Source organism: Pan paniscus, chromosome 6 (assembly GCF_029289425.2).
Source record: "Pan paniscus chromosome 6, NHGRI_mPanPan1-v2.0_pri, whole genome shotgun sequence".
NCBI classification, from domain to species: domain Eukaryota; kingdom Metazoa; phylum Chordata; class Mammalia; order Primates; family Hominidae; genus Pan; species Pan paniscus.
The window spans coordinates 19,179,021-19,194,281 of NC_073255.2; the positions used below are offsets into that span (position 1 = coordinate 19,179,021).

General features: G+C 32.5%; 1 protein-coding gene across 21 annotated transcripts in view; it reads right to left on the reverse strand.

Moving 5' to 3' along the window:
• The window catches only part of DGKB (diacylglycerol kinase beta), an 835,560-nt gene that overhangs the window by 197,689 nt on the left and 622,610 nt on the right, over positions 1–15,261 (reverse strand). For all 21 annotated transcript variants that reach the window (XM_034963734.3, XM_057302827.2, XM_057302829.2 and 18 more), the window contains one exon: positions 8,744–8,939. In XM_034963734.3, coding sequence (XP_034819625.1) covers positions 8,744–8,939 — 196 coding nt within the window. The remainder of the gene's footprint in view (positions 1–8,743; positions 8,940–15,261) is intronic.

Consider the following 15,261-nt stretch of genomic DNA (forward strand, 5'->3'; position numbering starts at 1 on the left):
TACATGTGTTATTTAATCACTTGAGCGTTATATTATCAGGCAATATTTATTTAGTTTGGAAATCTGTTTTATATGTCTACCACTGGGTACGTTAAATTGACTTAAAGTTAAGATGCAGCTTTACTCTAGGTAGGTGATCTGCCACTATTTTCAATAGACAGAGGACTGGACAACTGTGCCACAGAAACAAATAAGATGATAATTTTACCACTGATATCAGATATCAAGGTCTACAGAACATACCCATTAAAGCATTTGGATTTTCTAATCTTTCTGCAATTGCAAAAATCAATAGCTAGAAATATAGAAGGGTTTTAGAATAGCATGTAGAATTTTGAAAATAAACAATGTATTCTTCCTCAGAAGTCATATAAGATTAACAATCTGAGCCTTAATTAAAAATCCTGAGTAAACACATTCATTTCCTTTTTCCCTTGCAACTATTAAATTGATTAATAAACCATATATTTTTCAAAATGCGACTGGTACTAAAAACTCATTTTTCTTGTTTCCCTACATTCATTAGGTGATAGAGAGTTGCTCATTATTCTGCCATCCCTGTGTACCTTTTTGGATTTTGCCCATTTTCCTAATTTCAACTTCTTTTCAGGAATGAACAAATTGATGATCAATGGTGATGATTTCATTTATGTACTAGAAAATACCACTTTTCTGTTTAAATGATTACTTACCTGTTATATTCAATTTAAAATGGCTTTGCAGTCTTACCAATTCTACCATAAAAAGTTATAGCATTACACTTCTTGTCAGATTTTGTTTTTAAAATTATACTGCACATCAGATTTTTAAAATTTTACTGTTGAACAAGGGGAAAGGGGGCAATAATGATGGTCATGAAAAGGTAATTTGTATACCTTCAGAAGAGATATGAGAATATTCTAAATATTGTCATCTAGTGGCTCAGTTCCTCTAAAATATTATTCATATTTCTAGTTTGTGCTTTTTAAATTTCTAGGAGCTACCAGTGTCTGCAGTTTCTACAGTACTATGACAAATAGAAATTTCATTAATGCTTCTCGATAATGCATGTGCTTTTATAGGATAGCCAAACAAAGGATAAGAGTACCTGGTCTTATATATTGAACATTTTTAAATTTTTACATTTTAGAAATATGCCTTATATTCTCTAACTTTTTATTACTTTTTACAAACTTTAAAATTATAACTTTAAAAAAATCTTAGTGCCATCACATTAAGATACCCAGGTATATGATGTAATCTTAAATTTAACAGCAATTTTGATATTTAGTCTTATTAAGCATATGCTATTATTTGCATTACCATTGCTAAAAAATTTCAAAGGAGGCAGTTTAAAAACATAGTGGGAACTCATTTCGAGACATCTACTTAAAGGTTACTAGATAGCAAATGTTTGGATCTATCTATTTTCAACCAATGAAAATATCATGGTATTAGTGTATGCATATATTTTTGTGAAATGCAACATCTCAAATGCCATACTATTTTTCAACAATTTTAACAACCAGGTATAATAATGCTGCATGAAATCCTTTTCTTGTTTCTAAATTTAATTGATTTAATCACTGAAATTAAATGCTTGGAAATTCTTCTGCTTGCCGGTGTTTGAACGCCAAATACATCATCTACAGTTCTAAAATGAATATTGCATTTATATTTAGACAACTTAAAACACTGCTTTCTAAATTACCCTAAATAACCCATAGAAATGTCTAGAAAAATTGATAATAGTGGATGACAAATGTCCATTGCCATCAACTTTCAAATAAGAATAACTTTTACAAGGTATACAAAGTGTACAATTATCTGGGAAATATAATGTAAAGCACACATAGATTAATCTTACTTCTTCCAGCACGCACCACCAGTGAGCTCTTCCAAAACTCATCTTTAAAGATGAAGACATCGGAGCTAGAAATCATATTTATCTTCAGAGGCAAAAGAAATTTAAGTTTTGCCAAGCTTTCACAGACATCAGCTCATTTATTCTCTTTGATCAATTTGGTTTGTATTGCTTTGTTTTGCTTTTCTTCATAATTTCTGGGAGTTAAAAAATTAATAGTAATAAAGTCACTTGAGTAGAGAGACTCCTTGACAGCCAATCAGATACACATCTCTCCCAACAGTGCATAGAGAGATCAAATAGGGTGGGATGAGGATATGTTTGGTGCAAAGTATATGGAAAAGCTTATTCTGGGGGAAATAATACATAGTAAATTTTATCCAAGATGATGAAGAATAAAAACAATGTTTACAGTGAAGTATTTCCACATGGGGCTACTTATCTGAGTTTGTTTGTTTGTTTTTTGTTTTTTTGGCCTGAATTTTTCCATGAAAGATAGTAGCTAGCATTAACTAGGCATTTGCTACGTACTGGCCCCTATTCTAAGCTTCTAATCTGGGCTTTTCTCATTCTCACAGTCACCATATGAGGAAGGCGCAATTCTTTGTGCCCATTTTAGAGATAAGGAGATTAAAGTACAAGGAGATGAAGTTACTTGCCCAAAGTTGTCCAGATAAGGAGCAGAGTTGGGGTTTGAGCCAGCTGGAATCTGGTGCCTGCACCACGAACCACGAACGCTATGCCGCCTTCGTGGAATGTGTAGGAATGATTAAGCTTAAGTATTTCCACATGGGGCTATGCAAACACTATCAAGGTGGTGAAAACTGCAGCAGCTGAGTGTAGTTTTCTAAACTTTAGTCTTTCTGGCCTCACCTTCACAATTTTGGCAACATCTAAGTATCTTCTAAATTATCACTTAGGTAGGATGTTTTACTCTATTTTTACTTGAATTAATTTTTAAAAGAAAATTTTGATTAACATTATAAATGATAGTAAAAAATTCAGCATTTCTTACCACAAAGAGAAGACAACTGTAATAGTAAATATAAAACCATTAAACTTTTAAAACATTCATCCATGTACCCACTAACCCATCTCATTTTCCATCAGTGGAGTCCTTGCTGGGTTTTGGGAAATTCTGCCCGAAGAAAAGAGTATCATTGTTAAATGTGAATGAAATCACTGAAAACTGTCTGGACAATACAATATGTTAATTAGTTTTTAAATAAACTTTTGCATGATGGGTACCTGGACAGTTGTATCCATATGCAGGGTAGACAGTCACCTATTAATGAGGTTTCAAGCAGAAAGTCCAGCTGCTCCCTTAGCTTCTGGCAAATGTTTGAAACTCTATAATTTGAATATAATTACTTTCGCTCAGCGGTTATCAAACTTTTTAAAGCAGTCAACAACTTCATTTTAAACAAAGCAACATTTTATAAACCAGTAAGTAAAAGAGAAAATTGAAATTTTATTTGTGCAAATCCATTTTAGAAGTTCTAATTGCTAACACTCTCAACACGATCAATCAGTGAGAGGCCGGGGGCAGTGGCTCACACCTGTAATCTCAGCACTTTGGGAGGCCGAGGATGGTGAATGATGAGGTCAGGAGATAGAGACCATCCTGGCTAACACGGTGAAATACCCCTCTACTAAAAATACAAAAACAAAATTAGCCGGACATGGTGGCGGGTGCCTGCAGTCCCAGCTACTCTGGAGGCTGAGGCAGGAGAATGGCGTGAACCCGGGAGGTGGAGCTTGCAGTGAGCCGAGATCCCACCACTGCAATCCAGCCTGGGCAACAGAGTGAGACTCCGTCTTTAAAAAAAAAAAAAAAAAAAAAAAAAATCAATCTGTGAGAATAATGGATCTATTTTGATGAAGACAATTGCAATGCGATAGTATCTTATTTTTCATAGATTTCTGCATTTTGTTTTGGTTTTGTGGTATTGGCAATATCCTGATACAGACATATATATAATCAAATAGTATGAATGTGTTGCTTCTCAGCCATGTTGAACCATTCTGTCTCCACTACCAAAAACTGGAATAGACTTGGATCTTCAAAGCTAAATCAATTAGAGTAACTAAAATGGTTCATATTCCTTGAGAGTTCCTCACTCTTGGTTAAAAAGTACCTTTCAAAAGTGTCTTTTTAACAGAATTTTTCACTTTCAACAAAACAAATTCATGACATAATGATACTTGCCGTATCATTGAATTGAATTGAATTGCAAAGCTTCAATTAGTCAAATATATTTTATTCTGTGTACATACCTGAAATGCTCCAATTTCATTGCTGGCTGCTTACACGCAGTTGTGAGCATGTTTAAAATCTTCTCTGATAAAAGTGTGCTTGATATATAAGCCAGTACAAAATTATTATTAATATTTGGGGGAGTTAATTAACTGATACAATTTCTTTATGAGGAAAAATACATCTTATGGTGGTCTGCATTTTCATTTAGGTATCGTCACTTTGTTTTCATGTCCACTGATTGCCATATGTTGTTTGGTGCTTGTGCCATGCAAAAGTACCTGAATTTGCTGGCCTTTTAATTGCATGTGGTTCCCATGCACTGTGGTGGTATTTGCACAATATTGTGGCTCATTTGCACAATATTTCTCATGAAATATGCAAAGACATATTTTTAAATGTCCATTGCAGATCTATAGACTTTCCAGTCAATGCCACAGTTATTTATTTCTTTATATGTATATACATATGTGTGTCTGTGTGTGTATGTGGGTATGTATAACTATCTATATATGCATCTACCCATATAGAAAGAAAAAAGAGGAGGAAGAGAAGGAGGAGAAGTTGTTTTTGTCTGGTAACACAAGTTAATGATTTGAGAACTGTTAATATGACAAATATATTTTTATTATAGTTTTTTTATTGTCCCCAAATCTGGCAATCAATTTTTTTTTACATTTATTACAGAACTGCTGAGGAATTGCAGTTATAACTCAATGGAACACAGTTTGAAAAATAACATCTTAGCTGAAGGTCTTTGTATCTTTTAAAATGCAAATACCTCTACTTTCATCTGCAATCAGTCATTTGTACATTAATGTGAATGAATTCATTAGACATCTTTCTGAGTTTAATTCAGAAGAGGGGGAGGAAAAGATGAACTCAGCTACTGAAAGACATGGGAAAGATCGAATATTAACGCTAGGAGAACAGAAGACTAATTTGGCCTAGTTTACAGTTTTGCTTCAAGACTATGCCATCTATATATAATACATTTAATTGTATTTATAAACACATATGCACACAAAGAAAATGTCTACTGCATTAGTTGAGTGTGAGTGTGACTATGTTTCAGAATTGCATCCAACTATTTTAGAATATTTTGCTGGAATAATGTAATTACATGAATTGCTTACAATTTTGTCAACTCTAAAGTAAGTCAACAGTAAAATTGCCAACCAATGAACTTATTGAAGATATTCTGATTTTATTATGTGAGTGTCTTCAAAGATTGCAAGCAAATAAATTATGCAGAAGTCCCAGATTATGTACAGCTTAATATAAATAAGGACTTAATGCTCCAAACCTGATCTCATACCTTTGGACTATGATATTTCTTTAAATTAAAATAAAAGAGTAAACTTTAAATTAAAATAAAAGGGTAAGCTTAAAATAAATTAAATCCTTTTATTAAATAAAATAATTACCTTTATTACATGAATTTAGTTACATGCGTCCCCCATTTTCTCCCCCTCCAAAAGAAACTATCTAAAGTTTATGAAAGCAAGTATCTATTTCAACAGTGTAAACATTTAGTTGAAACTTCTGATAATTTTTTACAGAGGCATATGAGAAACAGTGTTAGTTAATATTTTAAGAAAGAACAAGAAGAAAATTACATTAAGTCTTTCATTTCATTTCATGTATTTTCTAACAGTGAAAGTTATTAATTTGACTGTAGGTTAAAAATGTGTTGGACTAGAGCCATACTGGCCATATTCATTCTAAAGTCAGTGCTTATAATAATTTTGTGTGAATTTGAAATATATATAAATTTGAAATACTGATTGATCCTCACATTTAATACTATTGCTGCTTTGTTGTGTGTTTTTGATGATCCTCACATTTAATACTATTGCTGCTTTGTTGTGTTTTTGTTTTGTTTTGTTTTGTTTTTTTAAGAGACAGAGTCCTTGCTCCATTGTCCAGGCTGAGGTGCAGTGGTGCAATCATAGCTCACTGTGGTCTTGAACTCCTGAGGTCAAGGGATTGTCCCTCCTCAGCCTTCTGAGTAGTTGGGACTGTAGGCCTCTGCCACCCACCAGGTGCTATTCCCACTTCCTCCTTTCCCAGTATGTTGCCTAGGCTGGGCTTGAATTCCCTGCTTCAAGTGATCCTCCTGCCTTGGCCTCCCAAAGTGTGAGGATTGCATGTGTGAGCCACCATGCCTGCCCTATTGCTGTTTTTATGTCAAGAAATTGAAAACAAAATCAAGTAATAGAAATATTACTATTTAGGAAAGGGATAAATGTAACTATCTCAGTAGTAAATTTTGTTTTTGGCTATTAAGTATAACATTGAAGAATTAGCAGAATAAATATGAAATCAAAACTTAGAAGCATTTTGAGATACTTTTGGTATTCTGTTGCAAAATATCTCAAAGTGAAAACAATACTGAAATCATCACTAAAAAGAAAAGACTAATATATAACAGGTTTTTAAAAAATATTCAGCTCAAAAGGTCATTCTTGGTTCTGAGATTATATTTATCCTGAAATAATACTAAATCAAAACTATAAGCTAGTCAGTTAAGTCAGGGAACAAAATTGAGCCTAACATACTTCTGTTTTTGCTCATAGAATGACCTTTGAAACCTCTCTGAGCTCTACTGTTTTTTAACTATTTCCCATCTGTGTACAGAGAAAAATATATTACTGAGTCACAAGGCCTATATATTCCCACTTCCTCATTTCCCAGAAGTTATGGGAAATTGGTTCTAATAGTTCCACAGTAGAAAGCAAGAAGACAGAAAGGGAAGAGAGCGCTTTTCCAATAGTTACAGGCACTGACAGCCTATGACAATATCTGAGTCTGGTTTGTTTGTAGTTTATTCCAAATGTGTGTTCCTGAAAAAAAATCATACGAAGGAGGGTGAGTGAGCCCAGGTAAATGACATGTATGCAGCAACTCCAGAGCGAGTGTACAGATGTGTGTTTGGGTGGAGCACAGTGCTGTATCTAAGAAACGTTCAACAACCCAGTGGGTGAATGTAGTTGGCAGCTGAGCCATTGAGAATCAATTTGTATAAGTATCGGGAATGTGTAGATGCAAAAGACAATAAGTATTGAGATGTAGTGACCAAACAGAAAACTTAACCTGGAAATTATTTTGTATATATTATTTAGTGAATATATTTTTAAGGAAGGAAGCAAGGAGTACATACATAGTACCTAATAATGCAGGCTATACAATTACAAAAGGGTTTTTTAAGCTTGGTTTTAGTATGGTCCTTAAGCTAATTGCAATACTTAGAATTTTTCACTACCCTTTTTAGAAATCTACTAATTTTACATTTAAATGTATATTTAAATACAAATATAAATTAATTTCAATAACTTCTAGAAACTAATAATTATATTTATTTTCCTCCTCTAATTCATATAGCATGAACCTCATTTTTTCTATATATTTCTCCTTCAAAATATTATTTTCCTCCATATTTTCATACAGTTATATTTTGAGTATATAATTTTTTAATTGATTTGTTATAAACATGCTTGTACTAATACAATTCTCCAAGATTACTTACACATTTTAAGGGCATCAAAACCACCTGTCATTGGCAGGTTGTGATAAGCATTTCTTTCAAGAGAATACCTAACACTTTCTCCATCAATCTTTTCCACTTTCATGGTACCAAATTTTATATAAAAGAAGTCACTGCTTGTTACTGAAACTTGAACCAGGTACTCAAAGACACCAAAACATAAAGCTATTGCCCACCACCATAAAGCCCACCAACCATCTTCTCACTTTATTCTATTTCATTTTTTAGTAATTTATTTATATTAGTCCATTAACACTGAAATCTCTTCATATTTTGTCCTTGCTACACTGAGCTGAGACAACATATTTTGATTTCTCAATGTCATCAATAGTATTAGGTAAATTCTAGAAGGTAAAAATGATATTATAGAATTACATACATAAACTATTGGGACATGATTAGTTATCAGAATATCACATTGATATCTCTAGTTTATAAAATCTCTAAGAATTAGGTATCATGTCCCAATGAGAACTATATTACAATAGAGTTGAAAATTCTGACCCATAGTTAGTCTAGTCTACTTTTTTTAGGTCTTTGCTTTCTGTTTCCCAGGTCTCCTACTTGTTGTTACTAACTTTCTGGAAAAATTCAGCAGACAACCAAAATTTATCATGGGATATTTAAACATTCTGTTATATATGGTACTTAGAACAACAGCTCTGTAAAATAGCTTCAATCTCATAGCCTGACCAAAGCAGAAAAAGAACAAAATCTCTTATAACACAACCTTAGAAAAGCCTTAACTACGTCCTTATTCCAGCAACTCAAATGTCCTATTTAAGACAATCACGTTTCAGAAGAGCTTAATATACAATATCTTCTATTTTATTATCCATGAAATAACCCAAATGTATTTTATTTTCTGTGGGAAGAGCTATATACGAAGAAGAATAATGAAAAATGTAGCCAATTTATACTTGAGTTAGAATCTATTGTGATATAAGTTAATCACACATGGGTATCTCATAATATGAAAAATGCAACTGTAAAAATATATAAATTATTATAGTGCGGCGGAAAACTCTTTACTTTTAAAGAAGCCTTTGAAAGCAGGTTAACAAGCAATTTAACAACTAATTGTTAGAAAACTGACCTTGACTTGCAAACTTCAACTCTTTGGCATCTGTGACGGTGGTCCTTTTGTCAGACCCTTTTTTCTCTATTCGTCGATGGCTTCGTCTTTTCTTAGACTCTCCCCAAAGATTGGATCCTCCATGCATGCTTGGTATATTCAAAATAGCAATTCCTTCCAGAGAGATGTTTATTAAATCTATCTGTACTCCATCACACTGATCGGTAAAAAGAAAGAAACAGAAACAGAATATTTTATCTTTATTTCCCTGGTTTCTTCTTTTTCATTTCCTCATCTTTTAATAAGTGTGTTGAAATCCATAATGTTGTCATTTCCAAACAAGCCTTTCAAGAACACTTAAACACTTACCCTGAGTCAATATAAAAGATAAAGCAGCCCCTAACATTAACCAGTTACCTCTAGTAGTCCTTAAAAATGATCACATTAAATCACCAGTATATCTTTGTTTGTAGAAAACCTTTGGGAGAGACTCGTTAGCATCTGCATATATATTTAACCAGCTGCAAATTTCCAGTGTGTTACAAAAAGGTTAATTCTGGAAACTATGGTCAAATTTTAGGAAGAAATTGTGATGATTGCCCCTGTTTAGAACACACTGCAAGGTACTATTGGGGGAAAGTACAGAAACCAGATTGATGCCTCATGGTCTCACACCTTTGGGGCAGAGAAAGAAGTAGCTTAAAAGACTTTGGTTAAAAAAAAAAAAAAAGTAAAATTCAAAGCAGAGATTCTAAGAGATTTCAATCACACTGAATTTACCAAGGGTGGTTTCTTGGACTAGATGAAGTCCTAAGGAGATGTCAAAGGCCATGAGAGGCACAGTTGTCCAAATGAATATGGAGGGCCGGGCAGATTGATTGAGGGAAATAGGAGTAGCAGTTAAAAGACCTTCAATCCAGCATGCTTTTATAGCAGCTGCAAAAATGGTTAAAAAAAAACCAAGGTTAATCAGCCCAATTTTTCTTATTTTCCTGGTGACAAAACACCCTGGTGATTATGAAAAATATAAAATTCACTAACAAACAATGTTTTGTTATAGTCAGAGTGGTCACTTCTTAGTTTTTTGAATTTTCCATTCATTTCCACTACTGGACATATGTGGACAGTGACAAGACTATTCTGTATTTTTAAAATTACTATTTATTTATTCATTTGCCTTGACTTCTTTAAAATGCTAGTTATTATTATACATTCTAGAAATTATTATCCCATTTTCAATTATAAGTGAATATGAAAAGAGATATAAGCGCTTTGTTTTTAAAAGAATTTTGTGAGGGATATGCATTTCCTAAATTGAAATATATTTACAGTGGCGTTGTTTCATTCGCCATGTCTTAGTACAGAAAAAATTATTGACACTAACTTCATCATTTCTCATGGCAGTCATGATTTTTGAACTCAGAAGACACAGTGTTCCATGAAAATGATGAAAAACAAACAAAACAAAACAAAAAAAAGCCCTCTCTTTTTCCACATTCGCCTCATCATACTGAAGCTAGGATTGCATCTTGTTCACTGAAAAATAAAAACTGTGAAATAAAGAAACACATCTTGAGACTACTTGGCAGGGGTAGAAACAAATTCTAGAGAAAGTGCCAAGTTTTCATTTAATTTGTTTCAATGAGGGCGAAACCAAGATCTGGATGATGCTTTTTTTTTTTTTTTTTCCAGAAAGCAGTGCTTTTTTCCTCCTTTTCTTGTACTAAATTAAGATGATTTCTTTTTACTAAAGAATTCTGGTCATGTGTATACTCACTTACCGCTATATATTCTAGATAAACAGATATTAATTTCATAATTAAAAGTAATCTTGTGTAAATACCCTGCAGGCCTCAATGAATCAAACACATACTGTGTGTCAGGCCTCCCACTGTCTTCAAGTGGAATGTACTGGCTGGATAATTAGATAGTACATATTTTTTAACCTTATTTGCATGCATATTATATCTTTTGCACACTGACAAGCAGCAGTAACAACAAAAGTCAGATTACCACAGGGAATTCCCACAAAGAAGTCTTCATTCCTTATAATTTGCAGCCTAAATTAAAATAATTTGATCTTTGACAAGGATGAAATGTCAAGCAGAAGGGGGTCCTCTACAAGCCACGGCCTGTGGCTTCTGAAATCTGCCTAATTTATGTCAGTCACTTCTTAATACATATTTAAGTATTACACGAAAAAGATGATAAATATGCAATCTGACACCTTTGGTATTTCCCTGCTGTTAATTTATAAAGGTCTGGCTTCCCCCAAACTGACTAAAATCATTTAAATAACAGAAGAATCATGAAATAAGCTGGAGTCAGGGCCTGGCTTCCATTTTCACTCAATATTGAACACAGCAGGTAGTACACTAAGACAATTATTTGACTAGGCCTTAGAACCCCACTGTGACAAGTTACTTTCAGAATTAGTGAAGGAGGATTCCTTTGTTCATCTGCAGAAAAGGAGAGCATGTTGCAAAGAGGCTTCTTTTTTTTTTTTTTTTAAAAAAAAAGAATTGAACCAGCTGAGTTACATGTGACAATTGAAAAACATGAGTGTATGCTATTATTCATGTTTTCACTCTTCAGAGTTTTGTCATGTGTGGTTTTAGGGAAACAGAGTAAGTAGCTCTCTGAGAAGTGAAAAAAAATTCTCAAAGAGTCGCAAAGAACAAGGACTGATGAAGAACATTGATGTTCCTTTGAGAGCAGGACAATGTACTTAAATAAATTGCTATTTATTAATGATTTGTTTCCACTTGTTCTTGACCCCAGGCTACCTTCCTCTGTTTGCTTTAACGTTATGTTCATTAGTCTGGAAAATTTCAGTGCTGGTTCTGATGGAGACCAGTAATTGTAGCACACCAGTTGAGTGCATGAAAGTAAAAGCTGAGGTGAAGGCTATGAAATATAAACAAGTTATAGTACTGTGTCAAATGATATTTTCATTCCCTTTGAGATTTATGACTTTTAAAAAGGTAGCTACAGAGGAAAAGAATATAAAAGCTTAAAAGCTAACAGCCTCAGTTAGTCAATAAATCCTGAATATTTTTATTAGGTAGAAAAAAGGTCGTTAACATATAGTACTATGGGAGCTATTTATAGAGTGCAAGGCTGTGATGCCATTGTCCGCTCTTTTCAGTTTTAAAATAGAGGATCTTATTCCAGAGACAAATATAATTAAAAGAAAAGAAGACGGTTTCAATTTTTCTGCCAATGTGGTTTAATCTTCATAAATAAATGAGTCCTGGGTCACACTGTACAGAGGTGTTAAAAACAAGCTTTATATGTGACTTTAGTGTTTCAGATCCACTTAACATGTCAGTTGATAGGACTATTCAAAACATGTGAAGAACTTTGGAGAGCTCTAAGTGTGGATGGTAAATGTGATGAGATACAATTAATGATAAACTGTAATTTTTTCCATACTAGGTCTGATTCTATGTCTATATCAGATAAAAATTATTTCTATTTTTACTCAATGAAACCTAAAACGTTACTTTATAGGTAATTTCAGCATTAGGACACATGGGGCAGAGACTATGCTTGGGAATTCTGGCTATTGCCTCTAAGAACTCTGTTTTCCAGGTTACTGAGCAATAAGAATATTGTCTTTTGAATCCTGCTAATTTATTTTGTGTTTTTGATGCTAGTCATGCCATTTATTAATTCTTGAGATCATGTAGGTTTCCAGGGGTATTTAATCATTACAATAAATCAGTACTTTGGGATGGAAATTCTTGGCTTTAAAATTTACCATCTTTCCCAGTATCCCTGTCAACCAAAAGACTGAAATATCTATAGAATGGGCTTTCTTATTCTCTCATTAACTTTGCCTGGTACTCTGAGCAAACTGAACATTCATGAACACTGTATCTTCAATTCCAAATGCTGACCTGAGTTTCTTAGGCACACATTTCACCCCTCCAAATACTTTAATATAAACATTGGTTTTAAAATATTTTCTTGTAATTTTAAAGAATTTATTTTTATCTTTTGTAATAAAGTTAGAAGATAAATGAATATCTTTAAAAAATTCTACTTCGTGTATCATTAAATCTTTACATGTATGTGTAAATACATATATTTTTCAATCAATTTACTCATTAGATTTAAACATTGTGGCAGCAACATAATTCTTATTTCTCTTAAATTACTGAAGAAAATGTTTATCTCTGCAATGGAGATATAACAGTATCATAAGGTTTTGATGAAGACTAAATCAAATAATATATGTGCATTGTTTAGCATCACCTGTGAGACAGTTAATAATAGGTAAATCTTAACTATTATTCCATGATATTCATATCAACCCAAATATTTGCCCTCTTTGGAAGGAGCTCACTATGTGAAAGAGAAATATTAAATAAAAAGACACACAAAAGATAGTTTGATTTTGAAAAAGCTGCCAATAAAACATGTATCTATTGCTGGAGGTTCTGTTTTTACTGAAGTAGTTTATTCTGTTATATATTTTTCAAACCATAGTAGGTATAATTTTAGGACAAATAGGAAGCAACAACAAACAGAATCAAATTTTCGAATTTCTGTTTTTGTTATATTTAATTATAAAATAACCTTGAGGGTAGAAAGGCATATTCTGCTAATATGATAGACAGGATTCATTAAAAAGTGAGCAGAGAAGCAGATTTTGCCTAGCTATCCACACACACACACACACAAACAAGATATGCAAAAATACAAGGGGGCATGCACACAGTGCTGGCTGTGATTTATAAATATTATTGTAATAGCACCCAAAATAAGCCAGGGATGTAGAGCTAGAAGGCCAGGCTGAGAGAGTAAGTAGAAACAGCACTCCAAGAAACATAACTTAGTTCTAGTAGCCCAGATTTCTTGGAGAACATTCTAAGTAGCTTTTCTGTAAGATCTCAAGCTCTGTGGATCAAAACCACTTAATTTTATCATTATTTAGCACATTACAAATCACCGTTTTCAAATGTATTTTCATTCAAAATCTTTTGCTGTAAACACAACACTTTTCTTAAAGATTTTTTTTTTGTACTTCGTGACACATAGAATCTTATTTTATAGATCAACAGCTTTTAAATCTGTGCTCAAGGGTAGGATAAAGTAAAGGGAGGTGCAGGAGGATTCAGGATCTCCACCTACATTCAAACAAAGCCATACTTCTAATTTTTCTAAAACTTTTCAGCTTCTGCTGCAAATTGTATTTGAGCATAATTTTTGAGGATAAGAAATATTCAAAATCTAGTATATAAAGCAGTTTTTTAAAAAAATAATGATTCTAAGAGTAAAGGGGTGTGTATATGTTTTATTGAATATATATGCACATAAATATGTATATGTATATAACAATACATATGACACATATATAACTATATATACTATATATTTAACTATATATGTAGTTACATATGTCATATATTATTATATATAATATATATAACTAAATATATAACTAAATGTAGTTATAGATGTCATATATTATTATATACAATAATATATAACTAAATATATAACTGTAGTACATATATAATTATTATATAGATATACATGCATATAGTTATATATGTGTTATATATATCATTTTTATATACAGTTATTTGTGTGCATATATCATACATATACACAGATATATCATCCTAAATAGTAATAACAGAAAGTCCATGTTGAACCCAAATCCTTCACCTCTGTAATTATGTTCCTTTCAAAGGTTATGATCTGATCCCGTTATGAAGGGTTTTTTCCCATTCCATGACCATCAATTCTAATACTTAATTATATTTACCAATCATGATGAGATAAAAGTGCTAAAAGGTTACACTGAGAGTAGTATCATTTTTTGGTATTATTAATAACAGCAAATTAGAAATTTAGGATAATGAAGAACTTAGCCAGGCCATTGTGTGGTCCATAACTACTTCTGTTTACCAAACTTATTACCTGAATATAAGGAACTAATGATTTAGGTATCAGTAGCAAATTTTTGCATTTATTTTTAAAATGAAAAGTGTTGAAGCCAATGTTTCTTAATTCATATCAACTAGTCATTAAGTGTCCATGTTTCATAATTCTGTTCCTCTGGTTTTGTCTTTATCATTTGTCAAAATATAACTTTTCTTTTTTCTTTAACCCCTAAAAATCTCTCAATATAACGAAGTCATTTTCTTTTATAATATTTCTCCAAAATTTTGAGTCCTACAGTGTCTTTTTTTTATAGACCTATTTGCTCCAAGTCTTTTTAAAATGTGTCTTTTCTTGCTATCTTTGCTCTCTTTCTTGGCATTTCCACTTTCTATAAATGTAATGGGGAAATGGCAACCTTGGGAACTGAGAAAACCTAGTTAATGAATGGGAATGGAATGGAAAAGTATACTTTTTAACCTTTATTCATAAAAGTAAGTACAATTTTAGCAAAGTGTGTTTTAAAGGTTACAAGATATTGAGACCCGAAAATAATATTTTTTATGTATTCTGCAACTTTTTTCTTCCCAACTACTTTTATCTTACCTTTCTATCTGCACTATGCCCAGTAACAACTGCATCGA